Source organism: Epinephelus fuscoguttatus, linkage group LG14 (assembly GCF_011397635.1).
Source record: "Epinephelus fuscoguttatus linkage group LG14, E.fuscoguttatus.final_Chr_v1".
NCBI lineage: Eukaryota > Metazoa > Chordata > Actinopteri > Perciformes > Serranidae > Epinephelus > Epinephelus fuscoguttatus.
In genome coordinates this window covers 37,111,423-37,131,189 of record NC_064765.1, presented here as the reverse complement: position 1 = coordinate 37,131,189, position 19,767 = coordinate 37,111,423, and the positions used below count along the sequence as shown (strand labels likewise).

The following is a 19,767-nucleotide window of genomic DNA, read 5'->3' as shown; positions in this document are numbered from 1 at the left end:
AGCATTGCTACATATCATTAGCACAACATTGGCTGAAGCATTGCTTTATCTCAGGGAGTCTATGTTGGTTTTCTATGCCTGACCACTGGAGGGTGGCACTAAAACTAGCAGCTGTCGCTTATGAGAGAGCGCAACAGTGTCATATCCGCTGTCATATCTGTTGTAGTCTTTGGTTTGGATCATCTGGTACATGACACACATTTGTATGGACCAACTGACTTTGGATAAGCATCTCTCAGCCCATGTACAGCATGACATCATTTTATATGACTACCAGTCAAATGACACCTTCTGAAAGAGTCTCTTTGTGTGTCTTGTCAAGTTTAATGTATGGAAAATTATTATTTTTTTTGTTTCTTGACCAATGAGATTAGCTGGCGTATCACAGAAGCATTTGACATTTTAATATGATTTGTTGGTTTTGTGTCATAACGTTAAAGTTTCAATCATATGATGGTGTGTTATACTAATAGTTTCTTATTAAACAGGAACTATTTCTTGATATAACACACTGAGCAATTGTTGTTTTTTTTCCATGATTGTAACATCTGGCTGCTGTAAAGTGACTTCTACCAAGCATCTCTAACAGGTTATATTGGTGATTATAAACGAGCAAAGTTATTTAAAGTTCAGATGAACATAATTTCATCTCCGTTAGATAAAAGCTGACTACCATATTTAAGATGTTAGAATCTCATGATGCTGATAGATTGCAGAAAAATGACTTTGGTTATAGGATGTATAAGCTTGTACAGAATGCTTATAATACTGTGAAATATTTATAATGAGCGCTGGACTTGTAGTCCTACAGGACTTTATTCTTCATGATAGTTGTTTGATAGTTAAAAGATCATGATTTTTAACAGCAAAGAATCATGGACTGTGAGGTTCCGAATGTGTAGAAGCATCAGAGAATTGTGGGATTTGTTGCATGCAGATGTGCGTGCTATTCTCAGTTGTGGTTCCTTCACAGATTGTGGTCCATAGTAGAGGTGATATTAAAGGAGGAAAATTGTGTCACTGATTCACTGGTGTTAGCAAAGCTATTAGTTAGATGAGTCATTTTTAAAATGAGTATTAGATTTGTTGCAAAGCCTTTAGATTAAACTGAAGGTTGTGGTCCTGTTTTTGGTTTGTTACAGTCATGGTGATCGGAGGTCAGAGGTCAACATTCCTACATAAGCCAAGGCCAATTATAACATCAGAAGCTGCAGTAGAGAGTGAGATGTAACATTACTCTATCCAAAGGTGTTTTCCTATGTGGGTGGGGGTCCGTCGTATCGCAGCATGATGTTGAAGGACCGGGCGAAGTTGTTGGAGAGGGAGCAGCTGTTGCCTTCATCCATGAGGGGCAGCAGGAAGGCCAGGAGCAGCAGAGCCAGGAGGAGGAGCCACAGAGGAAGAGCATACCGACACACACGCTGACACAAGCCGGGCTTCTGTAAGGACAGCAGCAACACAAAAACACATTAACACACATACATGTACAGTATGTAATGAAGGTTTTACCATTAAAAAGAATATGGTGTTTCATTTGTGCAGCGACATACACAGCAGACAGCTGATACATGACTGTCTCTCTGTGATAGTGGGTTGCTCCGACTTAGTGCTAACGTTACCGGAATTTCTAACTTCAATACAACACCTTGGAAAACAGATATTCCATTTAATGTTTTAAATTAGGGGAAACTTTGACATCGAGGGCATAAAATTATTTTATCAATTAAAAGATAAGTATACAAAGACTTCAACATGATTAATGATGAATAGCGAGAGAGCAAGAGAGTGCAGCAGATGCTGGTGTATCGATACCAAGCAGCAACTCCAGCTCCTTGAACGGCCACTTGAGTGCTCCAGGAATGAGTCCTCAAATTTGGCAATGAGTTAGCATGTTTGCACCCCTGGTTCCCTTGTCTCTAAATATGTTTTTGGTTAGATGCCTGAAATAAGATCTGTGGTTAACACAAGTGTAAGAGATTTTCCCAATTTGTTCTACAACATAAAATATCTTAAAACTTCAAGTAGGGACTTCCGGTGACGCCATGTTCTGAGTTGGACGCACGGAGTGTGGGCTCCCCTGGAAATCGGTGGGGTTTTGCTGTTTGTAGAATTATAAGACATTTTAATTGAAAGAGGGTGAACCCAAATTACTGCAGACTAACATGAGCACGGTCAGAGACACACGAAACGCAGGGAAACAGCAAAAATCGCAAGAAGATACGAAAGGAAAAAAAGGGACGCCATCTTCCCCGAGTGAGGCGAGTGGAGAGGCGGGTGAAATGAACATGGAGCACATTTTTCGGGAGTTAAGAGAGTTGAGGAAAGAAAGTAAGGAGTCGTTTGCAGACACTAAGGCCTCGTTATCCAGACTGGAAGTGTCGGTCAGGGATTTGAACCAAAGGATGGAGAAATTAGAACAGAGAACCGAGGAGGCGGAGACGAGAGTCGGCATGGTGGAGGACACCGGCCAGCGTCATGAGAGGATGCTGCGGCACCTGTTGAAACGCGAGGCGGCTCTGACTAATGTGTGTGATGATTTGCAGAACCGAATGCGCCGCAACAATTTGAGAATTTATCAAGTCCCTGAAGAAAGCGAGAAAAATGACACGGTTGGTTTTGTGAAGAATTTAATTGAGACTGCACTACAACTCCCGCCCGAGGTAATTATAAAGATTGAGAGGGCACACAGATCGCTGGGACTAAAGCCTGCCAGATCAGCGCCTCCACGCTCCATTATCGTGAAGTTTCTGGATTACACAGTAAAGGAAGCAGTGCTGCGGCAAGCATGGGCCCAAAAACAAGTTAAGTTTCAAGGAGAAGTGATTTACTTCGACCAGGATTATTCTCCAGAAGTGCAGAGGAAGAGAGCGCGGGTCCGTGGAGTGATTAAGCAACTGAAGGAGAAGGGGATCCAGGCCAAGTGCCGCTTCCCGGCGCAGCTTAGAGTCAACTTGGAGTCGGGAGTGAAAACTTTCCCTACGCTGGTGGAGGCTGCGCCAACATTGACGGAGCTGGGCATCGCGGTGCAGGTGAGCGAGAGAGAGAGGCTGGAGTGGGAGCTCTCAAGGGAGACATGGCAAAGACAGGACGGCGGGAGGAGAGAAAGAAAGGACACGTCACTGTCTGCCGCAGACCTGCGGTCCGTTTTGCGGGATTAAATTGATGAGTGTTGTGCTCAGGTAACATATTTTGATGCGGTCGCCCTGTTACATTGTGACAAATTGTCGCATTATCACCGACAATAGAAAGGTGTTATGTGTATCACTGTCTATAGTTGAAACAGCTGAACCTGCTGAAGATAAGTGAGATTTATAGGAATGTTAGTAAGAAAATAGGGGAGTTAACTCTGTTCTTATTTTTATTTTTATGATGAGACCCAAGATGGGATCACCACCTCACCAAGGATTTAGTCTTTTTCTTTGGTCTGTGGTTGGGTCAGCACTTAGTGCATGTTGCCCAGAGGGAATTAAAAGTCACAACCCTCTGCCTGCATTACAACAGGGGCTGGACACATTTCTGTACTCAGCTGGACTTTTGGAAGTCACATGTGCTTATTTTATTTTCTCTGTTCTGTGTGTTAAGAGTTCCTATATTCTTGACAGGTTGGTTAAGTCCACACAAGTGATTTTTGTAAATATCATAGTAAGGTCATTTACTTTATGCAAAGGTGAATCTGGGGAAAGTACAATGATAACAAGGAATATCGATTTATGTCTGATTTAGGGGTTGTCAGTTACAATGTGAAAGGAATAAATAATCCTATAAAAAGAAAGAAGATTTTATCCCAGTTGAAGAAACTTAATTGCTCAATAGCGTTGTTACAGGAAACTCACTTAAATGATGTAGAGCATAAGAAACTGAGAAGAGACTGGGTCACACAGATATTCTATGCCTTTTGTTCGAATAGCAGAAAGAGAGGAGTGGCAATTTTGATTAGTCGGTCCATTAATTTTGCATTTCAGAGAGAAGTAAAGGATAAAGAAGGTAGATACATACTTATTATAGGAGCAGTAGATGGAGTAGAGTTAACCATCATGAATATTTATGCTCCTAATGAAGATGACCCTACCTTTTTTAAAGAAGTGGCATCTGTAATGGCAAGGGAAGCCAGAGGTACCATAATTTTAGGGGGTGACTTTAATTGTGTTTTAAATGTGAAAATGGATAAATTACCTTCTGATTATGGTCCTCCTAGCAGGAAATCCAAAGCAGCAAAACACATGTTGGAAGAATTAGGGCTTGTGGATGTCTGGAGAGCCAAGAATCCAACAACAAAAGATTTCTCCTTTCTGTCTATGGTACATGGGTCATATTCTAGAATTGATCTGATTTGCATTTCAAAGCAGAGTCTGTATAAAGTTAGAGAGTGTGTTATTGAACCTATTACTTTGTCTGATCATGGTCCTGTAAAACTGAAATTAAATTTAGGCTTTGGGTGGCACTTCGGATACTGGAGACTGAATATTTCATTGCTAACGGACCCAAGTATAAAAGAACAAATAAAACAAACTATAGACGAATACTTCACAATTAATGATAATGGATCAGTATCCCCCTCAACTCTTTGGGATGGGGCGAAGGCAGTGCTGAGAGGGAAGTGTATTGAGATTGCTGTCAAACTAAACAAACAGAGAATGGAAAGGGAAAAACAGTCGGAAAGTGATATAAAAAAACTAGGACATGAACACAAAGTGACCAGAGATGAAAGTGTATTGAAGCAATTACAAGACTGTAGAACTTCCCTGGATGAACTCCTCACACGAAAAGCTGAGGGAGCGCTTCGATACACAAGCCAAAGATACTATGAGAAGGGAAATCGAGTGAGCCGGCTACTTGCCTTTCAACTGAGAAAAGAGCAGTCGAGCCGCATTGTTCCTAAGATAAAACACCCGACATCTTTGACCGAGGTCTCACACCCAGAAGAAGTAGCTGAGGCATTTCAAATTTTTTATAAAAAGCTTTACGATACACCAGAAGAAATACAAAACAAAAGGAAATTGGAAGTTATGTTCAAAAATCTTAATTTAGCGAAACTTTCTGTGTCTGAGGCGGATGAATTAGTAGCTCCTATTCGAGAAAGTGAGATACAAGACGTTATCAAGTCATTGAAAAACAACAAATCCCCTGGCACAGACGGTCTACCAGGTGAATTTTATAAGGCCTTTATGGAGGAGCTTGTGCCAAAACTTTGTCAGGTCTTTAATTACGCTTTACAGGAAAATGACCCACCAAAGAGCTGGTCAGAGGCCATAATAACAGTTTTACATAAGGAGGGGAAAGACCCACTGGACTGTGGTGCCTATAGGCCAATCAGCTTGCTGGGGAATGATGTAAAAATTATCAGTGCCATATTGGCGAATAGGATGCAGAAATACTTAGGTAAATTGATTGACCCTGACCAGACCGGTTTTATACCGGGTCGTCAGGGAGCAAACAATATAAGAAGAGTTTTAAATGTACAAGCAGTAGCAAGGTATTCTGCCCACCCGTCAATGCTTCTCAGTCTTGATGCTGAGAGGGCATTTGACAGGGTGGATTGGTCATATTTGAATTACACTATGGAACAAATGGGATTTAATTTGACATTTATAAGATGGATTAATACCCTGAATAAAGATCCAATATCAAAGGTTAGGGTTAATGGGTACTGCTCCGAATTTTTTGATCTTAAAAAAGGTGTTAGGCAGGGAAACCCGGTCTCTCCTGTTTTGTTTGCACTGTGTATCGAACCGCTTGCTGAGTTAATAAGGGGAAATGATCAGATTGAGGGAATAGTGGATGAGGGAGGCGAGATGCATAAAATTTCACTGTTCGCGGATGATGTTCTTTTGTTTATAAGAAATCCACAGTCATCTATACCGGCTCTTATGCAATGCCTGGTGGACTTTGGGGAGGTCTCAGGGTACAAGGTTAATGAGGGGAAATCAGAAGCAATGATGATAACAGGATGTTGGCCTACGTGCTTGGATAGACAGGTGAAATTCAGGTGGTCAAAAGGGGGCTTCAGGTATCTGGGAGTCATTCTGACCCATACCTCAAATCAGTTATATAAAGCAAACTATGATAAACTTATTTCTCAAATCAAAAATGACTTGAAAGATGGGAGATGCTTCCTTTGTCTTTAGTTGGGAGGGTAGAATCTATCAGGATGAATGTCCTGCCAAGATTGTTATTTCTTTTTAATGCGCTACCTATCAATGTTCCTGTATCTACCTTTACATTTCTGGATAAGCTTGTTTCCAAATTCATATGGCAGAACAAAAGGCCTAGAGTGAGACTCAAAGTCCTCTGTGCATGCAAGGAGAAAGGTGGATTAGCCTTGCCGCATTTCAGAAGCTACTACTGGGCAGCACAACTTGGAAAATTGGTTTCATGGATGAGATTGGATATGGACACAAAATGGGTACATATAGAGCAAGGTTCAGTAAAAAATATATCGCTCTCAATCCTTCCCTTTCTAAATTCAAAAGTAAAACTTAGGATACAAAACAAATATGTTAATCATACATTAAGGGTTTGGGAGAAGACAAGACGATTGTTGAATTTACCTCTATCTTTATCAAGGGCAGCAAAAATAACTACTGCCGGTGACTTCCTGCCAGCAAAAATGGACAGTGGTTTCATTAGATGGGCGGGGAAGGGCCTCATCACAATAAATCAATTATTCGAAGGAATGACTCTCAGGGCTTTCTCACAACTTCAAGCAAAGTGGGGCATTGATTCTAAGGATTTATTTAGATATTTTCAAATTCGCATTACCTGATGACACACAAAGAGTGGGACAAAATTAAAAAAGTTCCATCTAATTTTGAACAATATTGGATTGAGATAGCTGAGAATAAGATGAACACTAAAAACACAATATCATGTATATATGGCAGGATCCATATGGATACATCAGTGGATACACTTGATGTGAAAGCTAAATGGGAATTGGAAGCTAATGCCATAATTGCTGATGAGGAGTGGGAGAGTTCTTGGGTGCCCTGGCAGAAATGTTTAAGCAGCCCAGTTTGGAGGGAATTTGGTTGGAAGTTGAGAGTAAGATATTTCAAAACTCCTTTGGGAATAGCTAGTTATGATAATAATTGTTCCCCACTGTGTTGGAGGGGTTGCGGTATAATAGGGGACTTTTCCCACATCTTCTGGGATTGCCCTAAATTACAAAAATTCTGGGAGAATGTGAAGCGACAAATATGTGAGATTTTGAATTTAAATAGACCAATTGAACCACAGCAACTAATTTTGGGTACTATATCATTAACGGATTTAGGGAAAAATAGTGTGTTCATGCTCAGGGTTCTTTTATTGATTGCACATAAAATGATCACAGTAAATTGGCTTAAGCCCCATCCACCCACACTGGACCAGTGGTCTCAAAGGCTTAAGGAAGTAAATTGCATGGAACACATAACGGCAAACCTTCGACTCCAGACGGATTTGTATCTTGAAAAGTGGTCACCTGTTATAATGTATTTGGAAAGGTGAGGCTACTGTCTCTGTTCAACTGGGTTAGATGTACTAATTAGATCTACAAAGAATATTCTTTCACCTCTTTGCTATTTGATTGTCCTTGTATTTTGCATTTTGTCAGTTTGATACCAATATGAGTATTGATACTTGTCATAATGTGTGAGACTCTGTCAAGGAACTTGTTCTAATAAATGTTCCAAAAAAAAAAAAAACTTCAAGTAGTAGCCCAGGCTAATATTTGCTTCAATCACTGAAATCAACAGGCCTATAAGGCCTTTAACTCCTTTGACACAAAGCTGTTGCTCAGCAAGGATCAGGAAATACAATCGAATTGTGTATTATATAAAAATTAGGGTTCAGATAATATATCAATTAATATCATTCATTTGGTCTAGCTCCGACAGACAGCCCATCAGAGAGTGAGTGAGTTACAGCACTTGAGGATGACAACACAACCCCACCTTATCCTGTTAAAACAATACTCACAACTTGGATTCATTTTTATGAAAAACATTTTTTATTCCTCTGATCTGGGGACCCTTATGGACTACTGGAGTACAAATAACTTACAGGGTAATCGAGGAATGGACACAATTTGAGGTAGCCAACAACACGGTTTTCTACATCCAAAGAACTTCTATAAAAATTAACTGCTTGGTAACCAGACCAGGCATCTAATTAAGACAGGTGTTTATTGTATGTAAAGAGACTGGGCGTTTAACTGGGACTAGGCTTTTAATTAAAGTTTTACGGTATGTCATTAAATACCCCACTCAAGAATTTTAAAGCGTTTAGGTGTCTTAAAGAAGGCAGCTGCTAATAAGTGGCTTGAAGAGACTACAGAACGTCATCATACCGAACATGGCTTTACAGCATTGTTGTGGTGGCAATGTTAATTCATGCGATCGTAGTGTATAGGTTTTTACTTTTTTACTTTTTACTTCTATTGATTGCATTTACACTTCAAATATCATAAAAGCAGTATTCATTTGGAAGATTATTTTCCTGAACAAAACATTTAAGCATCATTAACTTTTGTTTGCCACAAAGCTTATTTTCTGCAATAATACAAAATGAAAAATCCATATTGGCTTTTTGTCGAGGGAACCAGGACGACACATAAGGTGTGGCCTCATTTAGCGACAGCTGGGTGCCGTCTGTTGACTCTTGGGAGTTGGATATTCAGTTTTACCAGTTGGTACGTTTTGTTTCAATGTTTTTAGAGCTTGTTCATCACTGGTGGATATTAGCATTAGAATAAGCATTATCACAGTTAATAATAGCTGTACAGTAAATGAACTGACCTAACCAAGCTAGCAGCTAGTGTTATCTCCACCCTTTTGTCCAAATATGGTCACTTCTGGCTCGAAAAATCCAAGATGGCGACAGCCAAAATGCTGAACTTGAGGCTTCTAAATGGGAGTCCACAACAATGGGTGATGTCCCCGTAGTGATGTCCATCATTTTATACAGTCTATGAACCTGGGAACTATTAGTATTGGACTGTATGCTACTGTACTGTATAGCTTTGTACTTTGAACAGACAAGGTTTCAGTTTTCTGGCCTTTGTCTTGGGCTTTCCTCCACCTCACTGACTCCACCAATTGTATTTCTGACCCTCAATCCACCTGTGGAAATTTCAGCAATTGTACAGATTGACGTGCACATGTGCACTTTTTCTGTGAGCTGGCACTTTGTTTTATTTTCTGCTTTTCTGTAATGTCTGTTTTGTTTTTGTGTTGTAAAAAGGGTTACATTTCTTAATTAAAATATATATAAAAAGAATATGGCGTAAATGACTGAGAAGCTTAACAAATGTAAGTCCACAGAGCACAGTGAGTGTCTTTAAAATCTCTGTCCTCTTCATACTGTTACAAACCGAATGGACAGATTGTGATGGATTTGTTATGATATAAATTTCTACTTATGTAATCATAAGATTACTTTGAGGCAGGCTCATACAGTCCACTAACAAAAGAGAGATGGATGCCACTTGATGGAACAGACAAAGTCTTCTTTGATGACACAAACTATAAATCATTTCAGTGTATTTGGTGCAAAAAGGAAAATGAAAGGAAACTACATCACAAGCTCAGCACTCTGGGAGCGCCAAGTCGTTTTAGATTGACTTCATCATTCATTAACTCATTTAAACTTTATTTAGTTTAAGGGACCATGTTCCATATTAAATATAAATGTTGTAATTTGATGCATCTTATCAGATTTAGCTTGCAACATGTTTAACTCATCACTTTCATCATACAAAGATTGCTACCAGATGCTTGTAAAATATACAAGTGGCTGCTAGATTTTCATCTCTTACAAGCCAAAAGAACAATGGTAATCTATTAAGTGGCTGGTATTTTGGAATCAAACAGCCACAGTGGCAGACGGACCAAAAAGTTCATTTCCAACATTTCCCTGTTAAACTGCTAAGATAAAGGCTTACCATAATAATCAAACACTGGTGGGGCCTTCATTTGCCCAAATGGCAGAAAGAGCAAGCCTTTAAATTCTACATGTCCTTGTTTTTATAAGTGCATAATATCATGATGTGATGAGAAGCCTGCCTGTTCTCTGATCCGCTCATGCTTTAACAATCAAAATGTTCTTACTGTTAATTGAACACTTGTGTTTGTCACTTAACAATCATACTATATGAGCTCAAGTTGGAATAAAATAATGACAAGCAAATGTAATTATCACACATTTTGAATACGTGCTGTATTATGGTCAAGTAACAGTAACAGTTGTAACACAACTATCCCAGCTGGCATCGGGCGAGAGGCAGGGTACACCCTGGACAGGTCGCCAGACTATCACAGGGCTGACACATAGAGACAGACAACCATTCACGCTCACATTCACACCTATGGACAATTTAGAGTTACCAATTAACCTAGTCCCCAACCTGCATGTCTTTGGACTGTGGGAGGAAGCCGGAGTACCTGGAAAAAGCCCACGCTGACACGGGGAGAACATGCGAACTCCGCACAGAAGGGCTCCCTCCTGGGATTGAACCAGGAACCATCTTGCTGTGAGGCGACAGTGCTAACCGCTACACCATCTTGCAAACTCTTTTGATTTGTTGTGAAATTTTGAAATCTGTGTAATTCTGGATAAACAAAAACAATCTTGTGGTGGTTTTGTGATTGTTTATTTGCTCTGAAACTCTGAAAACATATCTAAAAAGGTAAGTATAGGAAATGTGAAGAATCCAGAGATGAAAGCAGAAGCGGTTCACCCACACAGTCAGAAACATCCTGTACCACAGTAAAGTGATTCAGCTCAGGCCTCTGCACTCTTTCTCATTTCTCTCAGACTTGTTATTCAGTGAATCATGTTTGCCGCCTACGTTCATCTTTCACCCTCTGAACACTGCGTCACCAAGCCTTGCTGAAATCACTTTGCAGTAAGCAAAACAGTTGCCTGCAAAGACAGGATTCACAGAGGCCCAGCATCAAACGCTTATCCATGGGGAACTCTTAAAGGTGTTTTTGTGTACGATTGTTCTGTGAATATCATTTGCTAAAACTCATGTAGTTATAACAGAAAGCACCTATTGTAGTGACCTCATACACCAGTATGGGAAAAATACTATTTTGCATTATGATTGGATCGCCTTAGAAGTAAACTCTGCCATATGAATCACTGCCACTATGAACTATGAATAATTGCAGGGACCTATGTTTTGCTAAAATGTACTATATGCTCTGGAATGTACAGTTTCAACATGTGTTGAACAGTCGATGCAGATTTTATAGCATGGCCTGTATGAATACCTGATCCTGATTGGCTGCAGGGTGTCCATTAATTTCTGGTGATGGACACCACCTAAGCTCTGCTGTAACTGTCTGTTCACTGTTCTAAATTAAATCTCTGTCTAGCATCAGCCTGTATCTAAAATGAGTAACCATAGCAACAGGAACACAGTCAAAGCTTGTGTTTACAATTTATTTCCAACACTGCGTGTAGTCCTTCACTGCCTCATCTTCTGAACACCACAGGATGGAGACTGTAACACACAAGCTGTAACGAGTGCACTGGCCCTCTGAACTTACGGACACTTCGGATTACATTGTGTTCGCTATTCATCTACAACTTCAGGGTTTGGTTTTGAGGCTTTTTGCAAAATGTGGTGTCAGTTTGAAAGCTCGTGCTGCCGGAGCCGCAAAACTTAACAGTCATCGTGTTTAAGCAAGCTGTAACCACCGAGGCTAAAAAATGAAGCCAAGGTGGAAGTGTCAAAAACTGCAGTTTATCAAAAGGCAATGTAATGTATGGAGCAAACAAAGAAGAAGAAAAGAAAACAACAACAGCAGCAGCAGCTGTGCCCACGCTCAGATCAGACGAGAGGGAGACTGAAGACGGACAGGAGGGAGCTTTTGACAGAGACACACACCGGGCCCAGGTGGGGCTCATCAGGCTGATGACCCTCTGCCCTGCTTCCTGCAAGAGAAAGAACAGCAGCAAACAGGCAGGGACAGCTAGTGGAGCGGAGCGGTCCTCACAGCAGTCACGTTTCACTGTCTCATCATTACTGTTGTCTTACTGTTTACCTCGGCACGCGCAGGCATAAACGGATGTAACCTGTCCTCCTGCTGCAGTTTGTGGGGGTGACAGAGAGCCGCGCATGCACTTTAATAAAACACGCGTGCAAATTTATAAAACGTGCACGCAAATCAGAAAGCGTGCGTTTCTAAAAAAAAAAAAAAACACACGCATGTCACCTCCCAGTCTCCGTATAATAACCCTATCTCCACATTACAACTTTAAGCTTATGAATGCACTGAATTCAGAGGAACAACTATCTGAGGAGCACATGAATGCACCATTGGCCTTGGCTGACAGAGGTCTGGACAAAGTCCGATTCAATCGCTTCTTGCTCACTCACCATAGCAGACAGCATGAGCAAATGAAAAAAGTTGGGGATTCTGGGGCACTTGGACATTTGGCAGGCTGACCTTGTGCATACTGGACACTAGAAAGAGATGTTCAAAAAAACTGGTTCATTTCGCCCATCACTACTTCAGGCTGTGGTCGACGGTAACGGCACACATGATGTATCATATGTTCCTGAAAATCTTGATATTGATTTGGGGGCAATGACATGGCTGTATAACTAGCCAGTCTTGTTAAACATACTGTCAAATTACGCCAATCTGACCTAACTGACACTAACCGTCAGTTTTGATTTGATTGTTGACTGCAATCAGCTGTGAGGCGGAGTGATACATACACAGTGAAATAACCGTGATGTTGTACTCCAATATCATCATGGTTTTACTGTCTCTTGACCAATCAGATTGCAGGGCCGGAACTAACTGTTGTATAATAATGATTGATCCATGTATTTGTCAAACACTCAAGTGTTGCCAAGGAAACAGAATTATTTTGATTGCAAAACACATAAAAATATAATATTTATTTTTTTCTTTGGTGAGCTGAAATCGCAATCATTGTTTTGAGCACAGTATTATCACAACTGATAGAGCTGATGGCACATTTACAAACATAAGTTATAAGTAACAATCTAGTTGTAAGAAGACAACTCACCGAGCACTGTCTCTGTAAAATATCAACAGGACTTCTGGAATAATGGATACCCAAAAATAACTCCTCCCACTTCACCAGTGCATTAATGAGTACCTTGTGAGTACTCCTTCCAACAACTTGACCATATTTAGTTTCACTGTCATGCTGACATTAAGAGTTAAACCCCTACAAAAGAAGCAGGGGGTCAGCAAGCAGAAATCTCATTAATTCAGTTTCACAGTTTTAAAAAGCACACTTCTTTCTGTGCTGAATTTTCACTCACAGTTGAATATAGCTGCATGTGCATCTGTCTTTAGTGTTACTGTAAACAGTCTTTAATTAAGCTTAAAGGAGCTTGCAGACAACATATTAATATGTCAAGCAGGCTTCTATGATGACATTCATCATTTGATGGAGCTCCAGATCTTGATGAGCGTCATTCTTTAACATCAAACCCTTCGGAACCATTTTATTGACAACTTTGGCTCACAGCTGGAGGAAAATGGTAGCCACAGTACAGAAGCATGAACACAAATGAAATCCATCTGAAACTGTGGTCAAACACTTCAGATGGACAGGAACACAGAGGGAGGTTTGCAGAGTGTGTTGGACTGTGTGTTTAAAGGTTAATGATTGACTGAAGAGGAAGTGAAACTAGCTGAACACACCTCCATTTCACAAACAGCCACAGGACAAAGGTATGTTTGTGTGTTTTGTAGAGTCCGCACACTCTATTTGAACTCACTGTGAATGAGTGAATACAAACAGCAGAAAGCTATAGTGTCTAACCATAACTTAAGATATTGATCATTAACCCGGCAGTATTAAGGGTGTCATCTCAATATTTCCTGCAGCATTTCACAGTAGAAGCTTCGCACTACTGTTTACATTGTGCATTTTGTTCATAAACAAAATAAATATATCATAAATTTCTCATGTGAACTGCACCTGTGAGTTGTGATAAACAAATTTCAGGTTCATGTGAGCGGTGACAATAACCCCGCCCACATTAAATAGTATTGTTTGTGGTAGAAACGCTTAACGGACCTAGGGTCTAGGTATCATGTTTGAAGGGTTACTGTTAGTTCCAAAGGTACTATACCAGGTTTCCCTCCTCACACACCAATGTATCCATGGACATGCCCCCCCCCTACCTCAAAGAACTTCTCAACCCACAAAACACAACACGCTCCCTCTGCTCCACTCACTCAAACCTCCTCCAAATACGCAGAACCAGACTCAGGACCATGGGAGATAGGGCCTTCTGTGCTGCTGCCCCACGTCTGTGGAATGCCCTCCCTGATACCTTGAGGGCACCACAATCCACTGACTGTTTTAAAAAAGGTTTTAAAGCTATAGTGCGTAACTTCTACAGGTCCGTAAATGTCCGTTTCACCCAAGCCACTACTAGAGGAGATGACACAATGCTGATTAAGCCGATCGGCTCCTCTAACATCTCGCGGTGTTTTTCAATATGTATCATTTTTAGTTTTCGTGTCGACCGGTGACATTTCCTGTGCTGGCGCACCCAAATTCTGAAAAACACAAATTGTCCCCCCCAGTTCTAAATAGCTTAAATGATTGAAATTGAACAAATGTATACAGTAGTCCTATATACTGGGAGAAAGGGAAGATGATGAGGAGAAATGGGAATCCGTGAGAGGCGAGAGATGAGAACGTGAGTGGACATAACATGCCTGAGACCCTGAAACTAGAAGCAGCATTAACTAACAGCGAAGCAGTGAAAAGGAGGGTGATGGCTGGTTCCATATACTACTGGCTGTTTAAAAGAAATAAACAGTAAAGGTAAGCATATGATTCTCTTTGTAGTGCTTTTTGAATGACTTGGTGATGGTGATGAGCCTCTATGAAATTGTGAAATATGCTGGCAATCTCAAGTGCTCTGTGGGCATGATTTGCATGCGTGCAATTAAAAAAAAAATCACAACTGATTGTGTCCCCCCCCCCAAACTTGTCATCAGATCTGCACCCATGCTGCGTACGGTGTGTGGCGACCGGCAAGTGTTACTCTGTGTACATGGAAGTGCCGCCAGCTTATTAGTTGTAATAACGCATTATCCGCTGGGAGGCGACAGAAGTTACGCACTATAGCTTTAAGACATTTCTTTTTAGCAAAGCTTTTGGTCCCCCTTAGATGTTTTTGTTTAAATCCTTTTAAATAACTGCTCATCTTGTTTTTATTCTCTTCCATTTTTTTTAATCTTTCTTTGTTTTTAACTTGTAGCACTTTGAGATCTTTTGATGATAAGGGCATTATAAATAAAATGTATTATTATTATTATTATTATACCAAAAGTGTGTGGTGGAAATGGGGCTTTACCTCCAGAGCACCACCAGTTGACTGGTAATGAAGCAGTGTTCTTTTTATTTAAAAATTTGTTTGATGTACTGATCATAATATGTCATTAGTAGCATTTGTGTCTGCCAATGATACACATTAATATCTTTCCTTTGACACCAACAATACCAGTCAAGTGAACAGCCTCCACATGCGCACTGCAGATATCAACAACTGGATGGCATCAAACTTTCTACAGCTAAGAAAAATCTGAGATTATCGTCACAGCTCCAGACTCATCACAAAATTATATTTCTTCCCATCTTGGTCCCCTCTCATCTGACACTACCAACTCTTGCAGAAATCTCAATATTATCTTGGACTCCATCCTCAACTTTGACCAGCATATTAATTCTGAAGTCCAATCTTTTTGTTTTTTGTTTTTTTTTTCTCGTGTCGTTTTTATCCGCCAATATCAAGATTCATGCATTAATTTAGAATCACCTCATTGACTGCCTGTCTATCTTAAAGTGGATTTCAAGATTATAAGGATCACTTTTAAGGCTTGTAGTGGGTTAGCTCCAGCTTATATATAGCCAACCTTCTGACCTCCCACGAGCCTGAATGCAACCTGTGATCATCTGGTAGGTCATTCCTGGTCATTCCATAATTAAACCTTAAAACTAAAGGTCATCAGGCCTTCTCTGTTCTGGCCCCTCAGTTGTAGAATGACCTGTCAGAACAGATCAGGAATGCTAACTCATTATTTTAGACATGCTTTTTATAGACTTTGCCATTGTTTTAGTATCTGTTGTCTTTATTGCATTATTATATTAACTGACTTTATTGTCTTTTTAATTGTATGAAAAGCACTTTGTAACTTGTTTTGAAAATCTCTCCTAATAAAGGCATTGTTATTATCATCATTATTAGTAGCAATATGATCAGTATTCTGATCTGGGAGTAACCAGAATGAGAAAACTGGCTATGTGTGCTAGAAAAGGACAAGTGAACACCAGTGAAAACAGTAATAGGGCTGATAAACTTGCCCACTTCTGACTACAAACCTAGTAGAGAGTTTGACAGCTCAGGGACATGAAGCCCAACAGTAGCAAAGCAGACACGATGCATACTGTTGAGCTGACATGCAAACAAAGACGCCTGTCATCCCACAATGAATAAACATGTCTTGATATAAAAGACTCACAGAATTATAAGGGAATTTTTCCAGGACATCAGTTCATCTTGTAAAGTTATAAGTAGCTGCTAAATGGTGGGTGTGTTTGCTTCATGGCACTAAGAAAAGAAATGCAGTGACTCAACAAACCATCTAGTCAATAAAAAAATCAGCCCATCCTTTGCCGAAGATAAAGGCTGATAAAACCCAGCAGCAGCAGAGCCATCAGCCTGTGGAGCGCTTGTGAGAACATACAGGAATGTTTGAGCTTGGCATCTGAGTGGTCAATACGGTGGTCACAGGGGGACGGCATGCTTTAATCTGTTCACTGGCCACTGCTTACTGAATGAATGGTGGGTTGGGGGTTGGTTTGATACGCTTCACTTCCAGTCTTGGGTGGTCAGGTCAGTTGTTTGGCTCTCTACAGCCCAAAGACCTCAGGGAAAATTTCAGGATGTAAAATGAATGCCATGAGAACACTTGGTTCAGATTCTTAAGACACAACCAAATGTTGTGAATTTTCCCTCACTAATTCTCCACTACACAGAAGAACAGGCATCATGTTTATAGTTGCTTTGGGCTGAATACATGAACCAGGTGTTTGGGGTAAACAGTGAAAGGCAGCACAGCTTCAAGACAAAGCAAAGAGCGCCATCTGCAGAACCTCAACCTCTAATACACCAAACATGTTAAATCTCAGGGAGTGAAGCAAAACAAAAAACATCAATAAGCACTTAGCACAACAGGTTACGTGGAGAAGTAAAATACTCTAGAGCAGTGAGACTCAGTAAGAAAGATCCCCTACATTTGCAAATTAAAACTGTTACTTAACACTGTTAGCCGAGGAAGCTGTATTGAGAGACAAAGTTGCAGCAGTATCAGGGGTGTGACAGTTCACAAAAATCCACGGTTCGGTTTGTTTTGGAGAGGTGAGGACCCTTGTGGATAATTCAGCTTCTGGTGAAAACCTCCTGGCCGTTTGGATCTGGTTTGTAACATGAAACTGCTTTATTCAGTGTTTTTGGCACTTTCAATCACCTGGTCTGTTTGTTTTGAAGAGGAGGGGACCTCTGTGAATAATCTAGCTCCTGAAAAAACCTGAATAATAAACACAGAAGGAATTCTAGCCGGTGAAGTTTTGGCTGGTTGCAATCTGCAATACACTGCTAGGTGCCACCAAGTCCCACTATATATAACACACTTCACCTTTAACACATTACCTCATGCAGGAAATGTTCCTGAACATTCCAGTGATAGACTGCATGTATAAAAGGGGCCTACACATCATTGTAAACTGCATATCTTTGGCTTTTAGACTGTCAGTTGGACATAAGACATTTGAAGACGTAAGCATGGGCTCTGGGAAGTTAAGAAGAGCATTTTCTCTATTTTCTGACATGCTGTAGAAAAAATGATTTACCAATTTAAAAAACAAATAAATCTATAATGAATATAATGGTGAAATGCAGCCCTATCTGATACTCACATGGACGCTATCAGCTCTGATCACATGTTGTGTATGTAATGAATTGTAATGGATTTTTGGATGGGTGGAGCATCATGGCATAATGCTGCTGTGCAGTTATGTTGACTAATATTTATAAAATCCTAAATAGTTTGGAGTTACCTTTTGCGCCTTTGCTGTGATGGCCGGCTCCTCTTGTTTGACTTGGAGTTTCTGCAGAGATATTAAATATTTGAATCAACTGACAATGTTGACAGTGTTCAAAATCTTAGCAACAGTTACATATACTAACCTTGTGGACTGGATCATCATACTAAATTCAAACCACACTGGAGCTTTCTTACTGACAACTGACTCATCTGGACCACACTGTTAAACTGACAGGTGACATGCTGCTCAGCCCAGCGTGCTCTCAAAAATCACACGAGATTGTGAATACATTTGTTTTCATTTGTTCCACATCTGGAGGATAGGATTAGTAATTAATGCAATTAGTATCCAGCATACAGTAATTCTACTGAGCAGCAGCTACCTTACAGATTTATTACAGGTAATCTTAGCTGTCACTGTGTAGTGATCTAAATGATGTTACACTACCACCTTGTGGTGAGAAAACAACAGTGCACTTAAAGGGTGGAATCCCACAAAAGCACATCACAGTGAGGTCATGAGTTAATAGAGGACCCTGGCATACAACAGCAGTTAAACTGCAATGACATCTGTGCTCCAGATTTAAGATTTTGTTTTGTATCAGTGAATGAATGAATGCATAATTACCCACTAGTCTAGAGTTAATAAAGGCAAATGTAATCAAATACACAAATTGTAAAGAACTTGTTTTACATTTATAAAAAACATCATATAATCACGTCAGCACGGTGGCAGCTTGACTAAGTGGGAAATGTGGCACTGTTTGTCTGTAAACCCCAGAGAGTTTGGGACTAATTATAAAGAAAGTACAGTGAACTTAAGCTGTGTTTCCAGCAAGCAGTCTGGTTCAGTTCAGTTCAGTGTGTATTTTTTCCATTTCCATGATTAAAAGCTGTGTATAGAGCCAATGGCACTGTTCCTTACCGTCCCCATTTTTGGTCAACCCTCTATTGGGGTACCTAGCACACAGATCTGATACTAAAAGGTGGTGTTAGAAACCCTGCAGTCTGATTGGTCAGTAGAGGGCGGTCATTTTTCCTTAGGGCTGAGTTGAGGCAATACATCAGCACAACTGAAAATTCCCTTTGATAACTTTGACCATTCCATTAGTTTTTATTGTCTTTCTTGGATGACTTAGACTTTGAGTAATGAGTGGATCTTCAAGCATTAAAAAATATATATTAATTTCGATCACATAATGTGCATTGCAGTGTTCAGCTCTCGTCTCACCTTGGCGCTGGCCCTGACCCTGACGTCTCCCACATCCTTCAGTTTGGACTTGTAGAGCATCCAGCGGTAGCGAAGTTCCTCCAAATCCACATCTTCTGCTGGTCCAGAACCAGCCTCACTGCCCTGACTCTCCTGGAGCAACAGCTGGAACTGCTCCTGACCCCAGGTCAGTCCTGCCCTCAGAGCCTGCAGCAGGACACACCACAGAGGATAAGGTATATTGTCTGAATGCAAAGCAGCAGAAAGTGCAACAGAACGTAAACTTTCAGTGTAAAAGTCCATTCAGCTCGATGGTAAATTACTCCCAGGTCAGCATCATGAGGCTAAACTGTACATTAGTTTACTGAAAGTTCATATTTGGAATACTGACAGATCACATCAGGATAACTTTTTTTCAAGCATAAAATAACAAAAACATGCTGCTGTATCTTCTGAATT

The 19,767-nt window shown here is 40.4% G+C and overlaps 1 protein-coding gene across 1 annotated transcript in view; it reads right to left on the bottom strand.

Annotated features, from left to right (window-relative positions):
- Window positions 1-522: 522 nt before the first annotated feature.
- syne3 (spectrin repeat containing, nuclear envelope family member 3) overlaps window positions 523-19,767 on the bottom strand; it is an 83,147-nt gene continuing 63,902 nt past the window's right edge. Inside the window, exons 16-18 of the mRNA XM_049596240.1 lie at window positions 19,330-19,515; window positions 18,112-18,162; window positions 523-1,439 (exon numbers count right to left, since the gene is read on the bottom strand). Of these exons, the coding sequence (XP_049452197.1) occupies window positions 1,257-1,439; window positions 18,112-18,162; window positions 19,330-19,515 (420 nt within the window). The 3' untranslated portion in view covers window positions 523-1,256. The remainder of the gene's footprint in view (window positions 1,440-18,111; window positions 18,163-19,329; window positions 19,516-19,767) is intronic.